The sequence below is a fragment of the Vespa crabro genome, chromosome 1 (assembly GCF_910589235.1).
Source record: "Vespa crabro chromosome 1, iyVesCrab1.2, whole genome shotgun sequence".
NCBI classification, from domain to species: Eukaryota; Metazoa; Arthropoda; class Insecta; order Hymenoptera; family Vespidae; genus Vespa; species Vespa crabro.
This window is the reverse complement of record NC_060955.1, coordinates 1,740,069-1,754,067: the sequence shown is the minus strand read 5'-3', so window position 1 is coordinate 1,754,067 and position 13,999 is coordinate 1,740,069. Positions and strand designations below refer to the sequence as shown.

Genomic DNA, 13,999 nt, shown 5'->3' with positions numbered 1-13,999 from the left:
CCTCGACCTTTCGCTCGGCTAACGTCCCGTCTCTCTAATCCCTCATGGCGAAGCTTACCGGATAGAAAGGAGATAAATCAAGAACGAGGGTAATATTAAAATTCTTAATATTTCGTGGATTTATTGTTTCGCACAAAAGTAAGAGAAAGAAATAAAGAACAAAAAGGGAAGGGTAGGGAGGCTGAAAAAAAAAAAGAAGAAAAAAAAAAGACAAAGGAAAAAGAAGAAAGGAAAATCCAAACGTTTTATTATTTAAGTACACTCCACCCTCTCATCCCAATTAAAATTTTTCCTTTGATCGAATTTACCGTCTTACCCGTATATCATATAAAATTCATCCTAATATGAAAATATTATCTCAACAATATATACATGCATAGGTTAGATATCTACTTTAAAAATCATGATCTATGTGTATACATACATATATGTATGTATATTGTACATATACATTCATACATGTTTATATACATGTATACATATACATGGTAGATGCGAAAAACAGGTCGCTGCAATACGGAAACTTTGATCTAAGAGAGACGAGAACATTCAAATTGAGCTGCTCTTTCTTCCTTAGGTATATACAAGCTCAGATAAGAGAAGCAAAAGAAAATACACGTGTCCGTTCGTTGGAAAGAAAAGAGGAGGAAGCCAAGAAAGAAAAGAAAAAAAAAAGAAGAAGAAGAAAAAGAAAAAGGTGGTAAAGAAGATGGGTGACGTTACATGTTTTACGTCTTGTAGCGTCTTTCAACATTTTACCCCTCTCTAAAACTCGGTGAAACCTCGGAGAAAGTAGAGTGAAACTAGTGACTACGCGTATCTTTCCATATACTAGCATAATTTCGGGAGTTCGGTATGGTTGGCGAGAAACGGACAAAAGGACGTTGCGACATTTTCACTGGTACATAAAAGCAAAGAGAAAGAGAGAAAAAGAGAGAGAGAGAGAGAGAGAAAAAAAAAAGAGAGAGAGAGAGAGAAAAGGCGGACGTTCCAACGCGTATTCCAAGTCGTCGAGTAGTTTTGCTTTCCTTGTAGAGTTCCCTTTCTGACTTTTCAGAATTGCCAGGAGGCTGCTAGGGTCGTTAACTAAAGTGGGTAATCATACCCACCGGTTTCACGCCGCAACCAAACAGCCTCTCTGAAGGATCGTATATAGGGTAGCCGAATTAGACGGTACGCGAGTTCTACCTTATTTTCCTTAGAGCTGCGTATTTACAAAAGGATAGTAGGTCTTATACCCGGAGCAATATGTGTCTCGCAAAGTAGAACTTTGCGTGTTCTTTCGATTTTCCCAAGGACTATCTTCTTTTAACTTTTCGAGAATCGTCGCTCTTCTTTCTTCGTACATATATATATATATATATATATATATATATATATATATATATCTTTCTTTCTCTCTCTAGCTTTAACTCTCTCATTTGTTTGAAGAATGAGAGCAGAAAAAAAATCAACGGAGTCGCGTGCCACTAATGATCTCGTCTTCAAATTTTCACAAAATTACTTCCCTATTTTACATTACAAAGAGAAAGATAAAGAAAGAAAGAAAGAGAGAGAGAGAGAGAGAGAGAATATATGTAAATTTCTTTTTGTAGTATAATATTCACAATCATTTTTACACGGAATGTGATCCGTTAAAACGGGTTTTTGATTAATAAAATTAACTTTTTAACATCAGAAATCATAGTTGAGAAAAAAATAATGAAAGGATCCTACGAGTGTTGCGCATTCTGCACTTTCGAGATTGTCCTTCAGAAAACAATAGGTACCGAGCATTGGTATTGGTATAAAACGCTCGTATATATGGAAAGTACGAATCTGCTCTTGCCATCCGCTCGAGTATCGAGAATTGATATATTTGTTGAAAGAGAAAGAGAAATAAAGAGAAACAAAGGGAGAGAAAGAGAGAAAGAAAGAGAAAAAGAGAAAAAAGGGAAAATGGAGAAAGAGAGTACTCGAGTGCGAACGGCATGCAAATGGCTGTGATATAATGTAAATTTCGCAATATTCGGCTGCAAAAAAATGAGAACGCGTTCGCATATATTTCGTGAAGATATGGAAAAATAAAGAAATGACCGATATTTTATATTATTACATATTTATATATGTAATATATATATATATATATATACATACGTTGTATATATTAATATTATATAACCAGAAATCAACAGAACAATTTTGACACGTACAAGAACGATCCTTTACCTATGATCTGCTTCGTAATAACTTTTATGCCTTGATAAAGATATAAAATGATAAAGAAGAAATGTATATCGTCAAAACAAAAAAAAAAAAAAAAAAGAAAAGAAAAGTAAAAATGTATTACACGAAATGGATAAGATGTCAGTGATAAAAAAAAAAAAGAAAAAAAAAAAAAACACGACGATATAACTCTTATCGATGGACTACATCCAAAAGAGATTATTATCCTTCGAAAGAACTCATGCTTTCGATTGTAAAATCCATATGTTATAATTATTTTATTTCTTATTGTCTGACATTATATAATAAGAATTTCATTCGATCGAAACACCCAGTATATAGATAGATAGATGTACGCCCTTGATTTTGGGGCCATGCAAACACGCGAAGAAAGAAACAGATATATAATTATATATCTCAAGTCCGCACCTCGAAAATGCCAGCTTGTTAGCAAGTCCCACGGAGTTCGAGCACACACCTGCCTGATTGTCAATAATTTGCTGAGCTAGAGAGAGAGAGAGAGAGGGAGAGAGAGAGAGAGAGAGAGAGAGAGAGAGAGTCGGTGTATACAGGTCGGTGGTCCTTTACTGAACTATGAGAAACGTATCTGTATAAATGGGGAGGGAAGAAGGATAGGATCGGATCTGATCGGGTTGGATCGGATCGGATCGGATCGTTCTGATGAAACTTGAACGATAAGTTGATTTCGCGAAAGAAAGGAGGAGAAAATGGCTTATTCTTTTTCTACCTTTCCTTTCCTTTCCCTTCCTTTTCTCTCTCCCTCTCTCTCTCTCTCTCCTTTTCTTCTTCAAAGAATTTTATTCCAACTAGGATCTAGCATAGAAATCCCATGAAAACGGGTTTCGGCTATCGTTCGAGAAACTCGAAAAAGATCTTTCTAAGCTTTACAACGTGAAACGTTTAACATCGTTTTTACATATTATCATTATATACATACGTACGTATGTATTCAGAAAAGAAGTATGATTGTCACGATATTTTCTGTCTGAATGATAAAATTTATGAAACCCTCGTACGGGAACACTCGTTAAAACATTTTAACGATAACAATCTTTCTCGATAATTCGCTAACGTACTTTGTCCTCGTATCGAGAAGTGCTATCTCGTTGAGAAATGACTAATTAAAAAAAAAAAAAGAAAAAGAAGAAAAAGAAAGAAAAAAAAGAAAAAAAAGGAAGAAAAACAAAAAAAAAAGAAGGAGAAAGTCATTCGCATGACGATCTAAAAATTAATCGACCTAATTTCCTTTTATCCATCTATCTGTCTGCCTATCTATCTCTCTTCCCCTCTCTCTCTCTCTCTCTCTCTCTCTCTCTGTCTCTCTCTTTTTCTCTATTTCTCCATATATATTTCTATTTCTATATCTCTCGCAATTCTCATTTTCTCATTAAGACCGATCAACGATATCGAAGATCGTCGATGTCTTGATCTTCTCGTTCTATGTCTATTAACCAAGGCTTGCATTTCCTCTTATCATGTCTGTATTTGTAGAGTAGAGCGGATCGAGCGTACACGCCAACTCGTAAACGTCTTCGGCAAACATACCATTGGCTAGAAGAGATTCCCCGCAGTGTAAACAGAGACACGAACTCGATAGAAACCTGACGTGTTTCGCTATCACGGAGACTTGCAACTTTCCTGACCTACGACTCCGTTTCACTGAGAATAAGAGAAGTCCTATTGACAGCTCGATCGTTTTCGTTCGCACACCGCAACGACAACGATACTGTTTACTGATCATTCCTATAAATCGACTAGCGAATGCTTATAAAAAAAAAAAAAAAAAAAAAGAAAAGAAAGAAAGAAAAGAAAGATAAAAAAAACGTTATATGTCTTTTACAATCGTTTTGCCAATTATTATTATTATTATTATTATTATTATTATTATTATTATTATTATTATTATTACTGTCATTTATCGTCGGTTATTAAAAAAAGAAAAAAATGTTAAAGTTTTTCTTCATAATTTTTGATTTCATCTGATAATCATATATGTTTTTATCAAAATTATCTTCTAAATATCTGGATATATTCACCTTAGCAAATTAAGGACCATTGAAATTGATCCAAAAAGTTCCATCTAACCAAAGGAAATCGTCGATGAAATAAAAGGAAGAAAGAAAAAAAAAGAAAAAAAAAGGAAAAAATTGAGAAAGTATCCTCCTGAGGCGTTCGGTAGATGGATTGACCGACTACTTGGGCTGACTGCTTCGCTCTCGCGTGTCGGCCAACTTTTGACCAACTTTTTCCTCCTTTCTTCCTCAATCTAACGGGTCAAACAATTTTAGACAGACCGAATGCCTTACGTCGAACTACTTCGGACGGTCCATCCGCGTCCATTTGGAAACTTGAAATAAGTTTTCAAGCTGGCTCTTTTTTCTTTCTTTCTTTCTTTCTTTCTTTCTTTCTTTATATTTCTTTCTTTCCTTCTCAACAAACTTTTCATGTGAAATTTTACAGAACAGTCCGACTTTGTTTTCCCCGTTTCAATCTCCCTTTTTCTCATCTAACGTATTATCCATATGTCTCTACTAGATCTGTGTAAGATCGTTGTCATCCTACGTTCTCGTCATTTCTTTTGAAAATAATCAAGATAGAATAGAATTTTTATTTATAAATAACGCATATCGTTCTAATAGTACCTGAAAAATATTTTCAAAGGGAAAACAAACGAAACGTGGCTTTTATTTAAAACGCCCTTGCTGTCAGTTTTTTGCCAACTTTACATTCAATTTTCTGGTTCTTTGAAAAGCACAAAGGTTCGCCTCGAAAAAGAGACTTTTGGATCGTGACGCTCAGCTTCGAACGTTACAAAGCTTCCTCTCTCTCTCTCTCTCTCTCTTGTTCGCTCACTCTTTCTCTCTTTCACTGTCCGTAATTAAAAAGTCCTTTGGGAAAGAAACACAACGAAACCGGAAATTATCCTTCCTATATCCCTTTTCAGAGATCAGATTGCACGAAAAAAATCCCATAGGATTATACGAATCCTGAAGAAGAAGAAAAAGTGGAGGAGGAAAAAGAGGGGAAAAAGAAGAAAAAGAAAAATTAATTTACGATTAATCGTTGGCAATTAATACTTTACTCTTGCATTGAGACTTAAGTGTGTATAGGGATTAAAGTTTTATCGTTTAAATATTGATATAAAATATACGGGAAATTCTTTTTCCCGCCTCCCAGTCCTCACCCACCCACTCGCTTTCCTTTTGTTATTATTCCTTTGTGTCTAGAAAATAAATCAGTTTTTCAAGAAATAACCAAATATCTCGGTTATCATTTTAACGTCGGTATCGGGACACGCATTTTAATATATTCAATTTTACATATTACATACCTACACGTACATACGTATATACATATATAACCTATATATCGAAGACTGCAAGAGATAAAATATTCCAATAACCTTTTCGAGTATCAGAAATATACGAGCCGATCTTCTTTCTCTTCTCTTTTACCGCGTAACAGTTTGCACCTGAAGCGCAATAAAGAGAGAAGAAGGAGAAAACGTAGAAGAAAAAGGAAAAGGACGAAAGAGAGAGAGAGAGAGAGAAAATAATAATAAAAGAAATGTATAAGAATAGAGAAAAGAAAGGGGAAGGGAGGGGGGGGGGGGAGAAAAAAGAATCTCGTAACGGACGAGATCGAACGCATATCGAAGTTAAATTCTACGTTACCGAGAACGAAAACGAATGCGTAACGTAAGTAAAGAAATGGAGAGAGAGAGAGAGAGAGAGAGAGAAAGAAAGGAGGAAGGAAAGGAACGAACAAAAAAAAACAAAAAAAAACAAAAAAAGAAAGAAAGAAAGAAGGAAAATGGAAATAGAAAAAGAACGAGAAACAAAAAGAAGAAGAAGAAAAAAGAGAGAGAGAGAAAGACGAAGAAAAATATAAAGATACAAAGATAAAGGAAAAGATAAAGATGAAGTATATAAAGAGATATAAGTACTAATGGGAAAGTTGCTGCTAGAGCAATGAAAGGTATATAGGAGGAAATGGGGATGGGGGTGGGGGTAGGGGGAAGGGAGTGTGTTAAGGGTTAAGCGAAAGAACTGGGTAAAAGAATATCTTTCGATGCGCGCGTTCAAAACTTACGGCGAGAAGTAACGCGTACACCGTGTTTATGATTTTTGCAGACGCGAGGCTCATTGCGGTGCCTTGTTCCACGGGCTTTCACAAGTGCCGAGAGGTGTAAATAAGCAGTCGCTGAGATTGCGCTTGATTACAGGGAGTTCGTAGCATTCGCTCGTCTTATTGCAGGTCACGTAGTTACGCGAGTACATCGTCGAGGCGTAAACCTTTGTCCAAATTTAATAATTCACATTTACGAGCTCCACCGTCCACCAATCACAAAAGGCGTTACGTCTCGAGGCGTCTTCCATTCTTCTCTCTCCTTCTTCTTCTTCTTATTCTTCTTCTTCTTCTTCTTCTTCTCTCTTCTACTTCTTTTCCTCTTCCTCCTCACTTTTCTCTATACCTACGGCTCTTTATCTCACTCACTCTCACTGTCTCTCTCTCTCTCTCTCTCTCTCTCTCTCTCTCTCTCTCTTCTTCTTTCTTTCTCAAGAGGGACGTGTGAGAAAATAAATAAATAAAATAAAAAGCAAAAAAAAAAAAAATATGGAAAGAAAAAAAAAAAAAGAAAAAGAGACGAAGAAAAAAAAAGAAAGAAGATAGACAAAAGAAGGACTAACAACCACGAGAATGTGGTTGTATTATGATAAAGGTTATTCTCTTTTCTACTCTTTCCCAAGGGAGATTGAGAATGAATGAAAGAGAGAAAGAGAAAGAGAGAGGCAGGGAGGGAAGGAGAGAGAGAGAGAGAGAGAGAGAGAGAGAGAGAGAGAGAGAGATAGAGAGATTAAGTGAAAAGAGAAAGGGAGAAAGAAGAAAAACAAGCTCGTTTATCTCTCACGTATCATTTTCTTTCCAATTCATCTCCCTCGTCTCGCGCCTCGCGATAAACTTCGACGAAAATTAAATTTGAAAATGTTGCTCGAGCTCAGCGCAAATACAAAGATAGGCGATTTTCTTTTCTACGAGGAAAGACGATGGTTTAACGTTACATAGTACTGCGTGGAAAAGGAACTCAGGAATTTTGTTATATGAGAAGTAGTAGTATACGGACTCGTACGATCGATTGTGAAAGTATCTTCTATCGCGTAGTACCATACGGTAGTTAATCTGACCTTGCACTCTTGAATTACTTTCTGTGGGATCCTATAAAAGAGATCGTTTGTCAAAGAACGTTTTACCCATACTACGGGGATCGTCTAACATTAAGAATTACTGCGGCCGTATAGACAAATCGAAAAGAGTCATTGTTCTTTGAGAGCTAAAGCGAAATAATTTGAATTTTAATTAAGAATACTCGAGAGAGTTACAACAGAGATATTTTCCTCTTTCCTCCTCCCCCTCCTTCTCTATCCTTTTTTTTTTTCTTGTTTTCTTTCTTTTTTGTTTTTTATTTTTTTGTTTTGTTTCTTTTCTTTTCTTTTCTTTTCTTTTCTTTTCTTTTCTTTTCTATTTATTTATTTATTTATTTATTTATTTATTTATTCTATAATCCTTTATATGACGCAAATTAAATGACACTTCTTTTCTTTTGAGATTGAAGAATGGTCAAGTCATCGATAGAACCATTCGAGATAGCCTTTCGATACTTTCGATATTATTTATCAAACATTCCATTTTTTTATGTTCCATTTAAAATATAATCTAACCGGTCATCTGCCGGTTTGGGTTTAATATAAAGACGAATAAAGTTCCTATTGGTTCCCATCAACATCATTTTTATTCTATCGTTTAATTAACACCTCATGACGTTGACAATAAACGTAGAAATAATTTTAGCTTTGTTTATGACATCGCAATTAAATCGTGTTTTAGTCCGCTTTACGTTTTTCCGTCGTTTCCTCTTATCAGTCCGAAATTAAACGCACCGTTCCAATCACGGCATATTTCATTTTATCATTATATACGACTTCGCGCGCCCGAATGTGAGAGAGAGAGAAAGAGAGAGAGAGAGAGAGAGAGAGAGAGAGAACGAGAGAGAGCGAGAGAGAAAGAGAGAGATTCGACGGTAATAATTAAAATCTTTCGGTCCGACGATTCGCGCATTGAACCGAGACGACGTGATGAAAACGTACATTACAAGGGGTGCGTGTGTTTCGATATAAAACATTACTTTTTTTTTTCTGTGTATGTGTGTGCGTGTGTGTGTATATATATATATATATGTTTTTTCCCCCTTTTCTTTTTTTTCTTCTTTTTTTCCCACATTTTCCGTTCCCTCGTTCGATTTTCAACTTCATATTTCCCAATGAATACGCGGGCTCACGTTTTTATCACTCCAGAGATCTGTCATTATTTGAAAAGTATAAATTGTTTATCATACTTAGCTATATATATATATATATATATATCTTATCTATTAAAGAATTTCTTTTACGACTTTCATACGGATGAATTTCTTTCTTGTCTTTTAAAATTGCCAATCGTTTAAAAATTCTTTATCTTTTGTTTTTCCTTTTCTTTTTCATTTTATATAATTAATACAAAATGGAAATATAACGAGAAAGTCCAATATATGAAAGTAACTGGAGGAACATACATGTACTTATCTCAAAGTAAAGTCGATGTAAACTGATATAATATAAATTGTAATAGTCCGTTCCTTTGTTATTTTTCAAATAATAGAATATGAAATAACCTAGCAGTTTAAATGTTTCATAAAGTTTTAGGAAAGGGTAACAGCAGTTTATTGGTTTCAGTATGGACAGTTACCTTTGCATATGATCGTTCGAAAAGCAGCTTAGTTATAATAATAAGTAAATGTCTCGAAATATATAAACGTGGAACAAAATATTATATTCAGAGGATTTCAAATTTGAATCTTTTTTTTCTTTTCCTCTTCTTTTTTTCTTTTTTCTTTTAAACCGTAGCATATATATATGTATATATATATATATATATATATATATATATATATATATATATTTCTGTAAATGTAACGTTTTCCCACGATTCGAATGACTGAGAAAGGAATTATAAAATTTCGTTTTTATAAATTCGTTTCATGATTAATACAAGAGGAGATAATGTAAGTTAATATTAGAATAATTAAATAAGAAATATTGTTCTCGATGAAAATATGGTTTTAATGCGTGTAACAAGAATATGTGTTTCAGTTGAAGTTTCATGTTAATATACGTGTGTACATTTATCTATAATAATAAGTCTAAAACTAAATGAAATAGATTATATTTTTCATCTTATACTTCATTTTCTCATTTAACAGAGAAAATTATTAATAAATCCATATTATTGGATATATATATATATATATATATATATCCAATCTACATATGTTCAAAGTTACATGATAATTAATCTACAAACGCACGACACAGAATTCATATCTTCTTTATCTTTATTCTTCTCATTATATTTTTTCTTTTCTATTTCTCTCTCTCTCTCTCTCTCTCTCTCTCTCTCTCTCTCTCTCTCTCTCTCTCTCTCTCTCTCTCTCTCTCTCTCTCTCTTATTTTGTCTAATTCGAATGCTTAAAATATTGAGAGCACTGCTATTTGGATCAGTTAGTAAATTCTCCATTGCCGCCTTATTCGAAGATTCATTTATGGTTTTTATTCACTGGACGTACCGCTACCTGATCCTTCGGTAGACACACTAATGCTTGGTGATTCGGTAGACGTACTGGTGGTGGGTATTTCAGTAGATATAGTGTCAACTGGTTTTTCGGTAGATTCACTGGTAGTTGGTCCTTCGGTAGGTGGATTACTGATTGGTCCTTCGGTAGGTGGACTACTGGTTGGTCCTTCGGTAGGTGGACTACTGGTTGGTCCTTCGGTAGGTGGACTACTGGTTGGTTCTTCGGTAGATGGACTACTGGTTGGTCCTTCGGTAGGTGGACTACTGGTTGGTCTTTTGGTAAATGGATTATTGGTTGATCCTTCAGTAGTTGTAGTACTGTTACTTGGTTCTTCGGTAGATGGACTGCCGGTTGATCCTTCAGTAGTTGTAGTACTGTTATTTGGTTCTTCGGTAGATGGACTGCCGGTTGGTCCTTCAGTAGTTGTAGTACTGTTATTTGGTTCTTCGGTAGGTGGACTGCTAGTTGGTCCTTCAGTAGTTGTAGTACTGTTACTTGGTTCTTCGGTAGGTGGACTGCTGGTTGGTCCTTCAGTAGTTGTAGTACTGTTACTTGGTTCTTCGGTAGGTGGACTGCTAGTTGGTCCTTCGGTAGGTGGATTACTGGTTGGTCCTTCGGTAGGTGGACTGCTGGTTGGTCCTTCAGTAGTTGTACTATTACTTGGTTCTTCGGTAGGTGGACTGCTAGTTGATCCTTCAGTAGTTGTAGTACTATTACTTGGTTCTTCGGTAGGTGGACTGCTGGTTGGTCCTTCAGTAGTTGTACTATTACTTGGTTCTTCAGTAGATGGAGTGCTAGTTGGTTCTTCACTCGGCTCAATGGTACTATCTGTACTTGATTGAGTGGTAGTAGGTTCTGTTGTATTTTTTTTCACTCCACGAACTTCGAATCGTACAAGTAATCCCTCTCCCACATTTCCAGCGATTAATAAAAGTACATTCTTTAAGTCTACTCCACCATTTATTATTATAGCTGTTGAATTGAATCTATACAAATCTTTTACTCGAATGTAAGATATTACTTCTTTTGTATGAGCTCCAGCTCTGACTACTGCCCTTTTACCGGGTATTCTTGGCTAAAATTTAGAAAGAATTACGTTAATTAATTCATTAGATTTATATAATTTCTAAATAATATTTAATTATTTTTAAAATAATATTGTCATTTATATTTATAATTATTTATGTATACATACCTTTATAATAACTCTGTCGGTAATTGTAAAATCATCTTTTTGGCGCTTTCCAAAGACGTACTCATTGCCCATAACCAATGAGGCCACGGTAAGGCACAAAAGAAGAATTAGTATCCCACGCATTTTCAATACTTAATTTTTTCTTCACAAGGTCTCAAGCAAATTTATTTTATTCGAATCCTAAAGCCTAACTGAATTAACGACGTTTCATCTAAGTATTTATATCTTCGTGTTATCAATAACCTCGCATATGTTTCTGGAAAGTTTGTAAATGATATTAACTTAAAGATTTCTATCGCTTAAACGATATCAACAAGTTATATAAGATTATTTCTACCTATTTATTTCGGAATTTCCGTGTTTCGCTAGAAAAATCATTGTTTTCGTAATGCAATACGAGTTTAAACTACATCGTATCCTTAAAGTAAATAGAGAAAACGACAACAACATAGAGATAACGGATCTTAATTTAGATCATAAATCTGTCGAAGTTGATAAGAAATTATTAATAGCCCTTCGATCAACGATGCATCGTATTTTAGAAAAATCTCACGTTCACGTGTTTAATTCTTTTTTTCTTTTTTTTTTTTCTTTTCTCTTATTTTTTTTTTTTTTTTTTTTTTTCTACATAATCACAAACCTACTACCATGTATTATTTAAATTAATTAAAATACTCCATTATAAAGTTAATAATGCAGAAGCAGAAGAATTAGAAAAGGAAAAGGACAAAAAAAAAAAAAGAAAAAAGAAAAAAAAAGGAACACGAATAGATTTTAAGCGATAATCGTCAATTTTGCAATAAATTAGAATTACGTATTACGTAAAAATGACATAAAATTCTCAATGAAAACGAATAAGTATTTATTTACATAAGTTATTTTTATTCATTTGTACGGAACGATATTTGTTTTCCATTGTGTGCTACATTGCACGCGCATGCGCATAAACACAGTATGCAGTCGCATACCATATTCATTGGGGGTCCGATAACGGTACGCGATATGGCTGATAAAGTAACTCATCGCTCGTCGCGATTGATTAAAACGACATAGAACGAAATCGAGTAACCTCGAACGTTCGCCTTCCCTGCTCATCTCTGTAAAATCATTATCTTATTTGGAGTTTTTCTGGAGGAAAAAAAAAAAATAAAAAAAATAAAGAAAGAAAGAAAGATAAAAAAAAGATAAACGCTTTACGAAAGAGCCCATTGTAATGTATTCTACAATGAAATTTTACTGATAATACGATGGAACATATTAATAATGACTCACGTCATTAAGATATTATCATTAATTATCCTTCGAATGACTCGTCTTTTCTTAAAATTGAAATCGTCGAAAAAAAAAGAGAGAAAAAAAAAAAAAAAGAAATACCAATATACCAACCAACATAGTTCGATACAATTGATAAAAATTTGGTAAAATTTGCGATAATTTTCTCATCGTCGAATCTAATCATTGAAAATATGGATTTAATAGATACACGATAAATACACATACACAAGTATTTAACTTTTACGTTATACATTCATCAATCAAGATACGATTACGCACGCGTGTGTTTACGTATACGTTTAATTAACTCTCCCATGAGTTTATTGGTTTTTGCTAGGGAGAAATATTCCATGGAAAGATATAGAACGTAGTATCTCATTTACATAGAAGCGTACAGAGGACCAAGGGTAAACCCTTCTTAAGATTCAATCCTAAGGGTAAACTTAGAATTGATATTCAAAGGGTTAATTCTCTTTGTAGATGAACAACTACCAAGAATATTTTTAAATACTTACGTTTCATTTGATATTAAATTAATCAGTTCGAATCATTGACGGTAAATTACTAAGCTAGATCGAAAAATATTTTCTTTTAATTAACCACCAACCGTGATTATCTTCTTGATAATAATTATGACGAAACATTGGCTACGTTGATGAATTCCAACGATCATCGACATTTTTATTTATTTATTTTCTTTTCCTCTCTCTCTCTCTCTCTCTCTCTCTCTCTCTCTCTCTCTCTCTCTCTCTTTCGCTCTTGTTCCCCTTACTTTTCTTTTCTTTCTTTCTTTCTTTATTTTTTTTTTCTACACAAAGCGAGGGATACACATATTGCGTCGAACGAAAACGATCGCCGTTGAAAATGAAATATCTTCTTCTTCTTCTTCTTCTTCTTCTTCTTCCTCCTCGCGTTTGCCTCGACGATTCGAGAAAATGGCACGCCAGAAGCAGACGACCACTTCCCTCACGTTTCCCTTGCTTTCTATCGTTGCCTGTTCAAAAAGGAAAAGGCAAATCGATCGAATACTTCTCGAAGAAAAAAAGATAAAAGATAAAAGATAGAAAATAAAAGGTACCAAAGAAAAAAATTAAAATAATCCAAGTAAAAAATGAGAAGTGAAAGGAAACGAATCGTTAATTTTACAAATCGCTATAAGTTATCTTAACAAATCATCACAAATTAACGAATCATAACAAAAGACATATACGATTATTAGAAAAAAATAAAATAAAACAATCTATCAAATCAATATAGGAATAAAGAGAACACGATCGATATGAATCACTCGATAAGATCGATAAGAAAATTGAAAAATTATATTCCATACGTATGATGTTTATCTATTAGGGTAAAGTAATTTTTTCTTTAAAATAAACCATAAATATATATTAAAGACGTTAGCATTCATCAACTTTACTGAAAAAAAAAAAAAATATATATATATATATATCTGTGTGCATCTGTGTGTAGATATATGCATCTTTATTAATAATAATTATCGACAAATCTGTACAATAACAAAAAGAAAAAAAATAATATATATATAATATATATATATATATATATATATATATATGTATATATATATATATATATATATATATATATATATATATATATACAATATACAA

General features: G+C 33.7%; 1 protein-coding gene across 1 annotated transcript; it reads right to left on the bottom strand.

Moving 5' to 3' along the window:
• Positions 1 to 9,696: 9,696 nt before the first annotated feature.
• Positions 9,697 to 11,291, bottom strand: LOC124428125 (mucin-2-like). Its single transcript, XM_046971842.1, has 2 exons — positions 11,091 to 11,291; positions 9,697 to 10,970 (listed from the first exon to the last, which is right to left on the bottom strand). Exons 1-2 carry the CDS (start codon positions 11,211 to 11,213, stop codon positions 9,870 to 9,872), a joined length of 1,224 nt encoding a protein of 407 aa, XP_046827798.1. The 5' UTR covers positions 11,214 to 11,291; the 3' UTR covers positions 9,697 to 9,869.
• Positions 11,292 to 13,999: the final 2,708 nt, after the last annotated feature.